The 902-nt window shown below is 52.0% G+C and overlaps 1 protein-coding gene across 2 annotated transcripts in view; it reads left to right on the top strand.

The window, feature by feature from the left end:
• LOC127667661 (uncharacterized) overlaps positions 1-358 on the top strand; it is a 2,620-nt gene extending 2,262 nt beyond the window's left edge. For both annotated transcript variants that reach the window (XM_052160821.1, XM_052160820.1), the window contains one exon: positions 19-358. In XM_052160821.1, coding sequence (XP_052016781.1) covers positions 19-104 — 86 coding nt within the window. In that variant the 3' untranslated portion in view covers positions 105-358. The remainder of the gene's footprint in view (positions 1-18) is intronic.
• Positions 359-902: the final 544 nt, after the last annotated feature.

The following is a 902-nucleotide window of genomic DNA, read 5'->3' as shown; positions in this document are numbered from 1 at the left end:
TCGTTGTGCCTGTCTCAGGAACCCCGAAAGACCACCCAGGAGCTGACTCCGCTGCACGAGGGTTTCTTTATTTCAAGCTCCAGCTTCGCCTTACTCAGGCCTGATGCAGCAGGACAGGAGGGGGAAGCCCCCAGCCTTCAGCGGGACAAGGTTTTCTGGGAAATGGGAACATGCGAGGGGTTTACAGCCTCGCAAGCATCTTATTGAATGACTGCTGTAAGCCGACAGGCGGGTGCCCAGAAGCAAAACCATAAACAGTCACCAAGGGTCTGAAAGTATGGCTGAGACCATCCGACTCATCTTGATTGGCCGTTGCTAGGCAGTAGCTAGGGAGTAGCTCTGGGGGACGGGCCAAGGACCAGCGGGGGGGGGGGTGTCCTTCCTGGTACTGGGGTGCAGCCTGGGTTTGGCTGCAGGTCAAGGTCTCAGGCTCTTTTTCTTTTAAGATGGAGGCCTGTCCCAAGATGGAGTAGGTTTGGCCCCTCAGTATCTCCCAGCCCCGCCTGTCTCTTTATTCAGGCCACGCCCCCATCCCAGAATGCTTCCCTCACTGCCCACATTAGGATAGGTTCTCCTTCTCACAGGAAGAAACGCCCACAAGTTTACCTCATGAGTCTCCTTGGTGAGTCCAAATCCAGGCAAGTTGACAGTAATGACTAGCCTTCAAATACAGATGTAAAGATTGTCCATGCATGTAAGGGAGATTGTCCTGGGGCTTCTGAGACTTATTGACTGATTTCGGGCCTAAGGAATTCATCTCTGGGGTCTTTAAACCCAAATTAAAGATTTTCTGGATTTGGGCATGAGGTTTAGATACAAAGGAGAATTTTTTTTTTAATGGTTTGGGGCTGGAGAGGCAGCTGCTTCAGAGCACCGGATGCTGTTCTAGAGGACCCGTGTTT

The sequence above is a fragment of the Apodemus sylvaticus genome, chromosome 17 (genome assembly GCF_947179515.1).
Source record: "Apodemus sylvaticus chromosome 17, mApoSyl1.1, whole genome shotgun sequence".
In the NCBI taxonomy this organism is placed as follows: domain Eukaryota; kingdom Metazoa; phylum Chordata; class Mammalia; order Rodentia; family Muridae; genus Apodemus; species Apodemus sylvaticus.
Note: the sequence above shows the minus strand (reverse complement) of the source record. Positions and strands in the feature narration are given on the sequence as shown.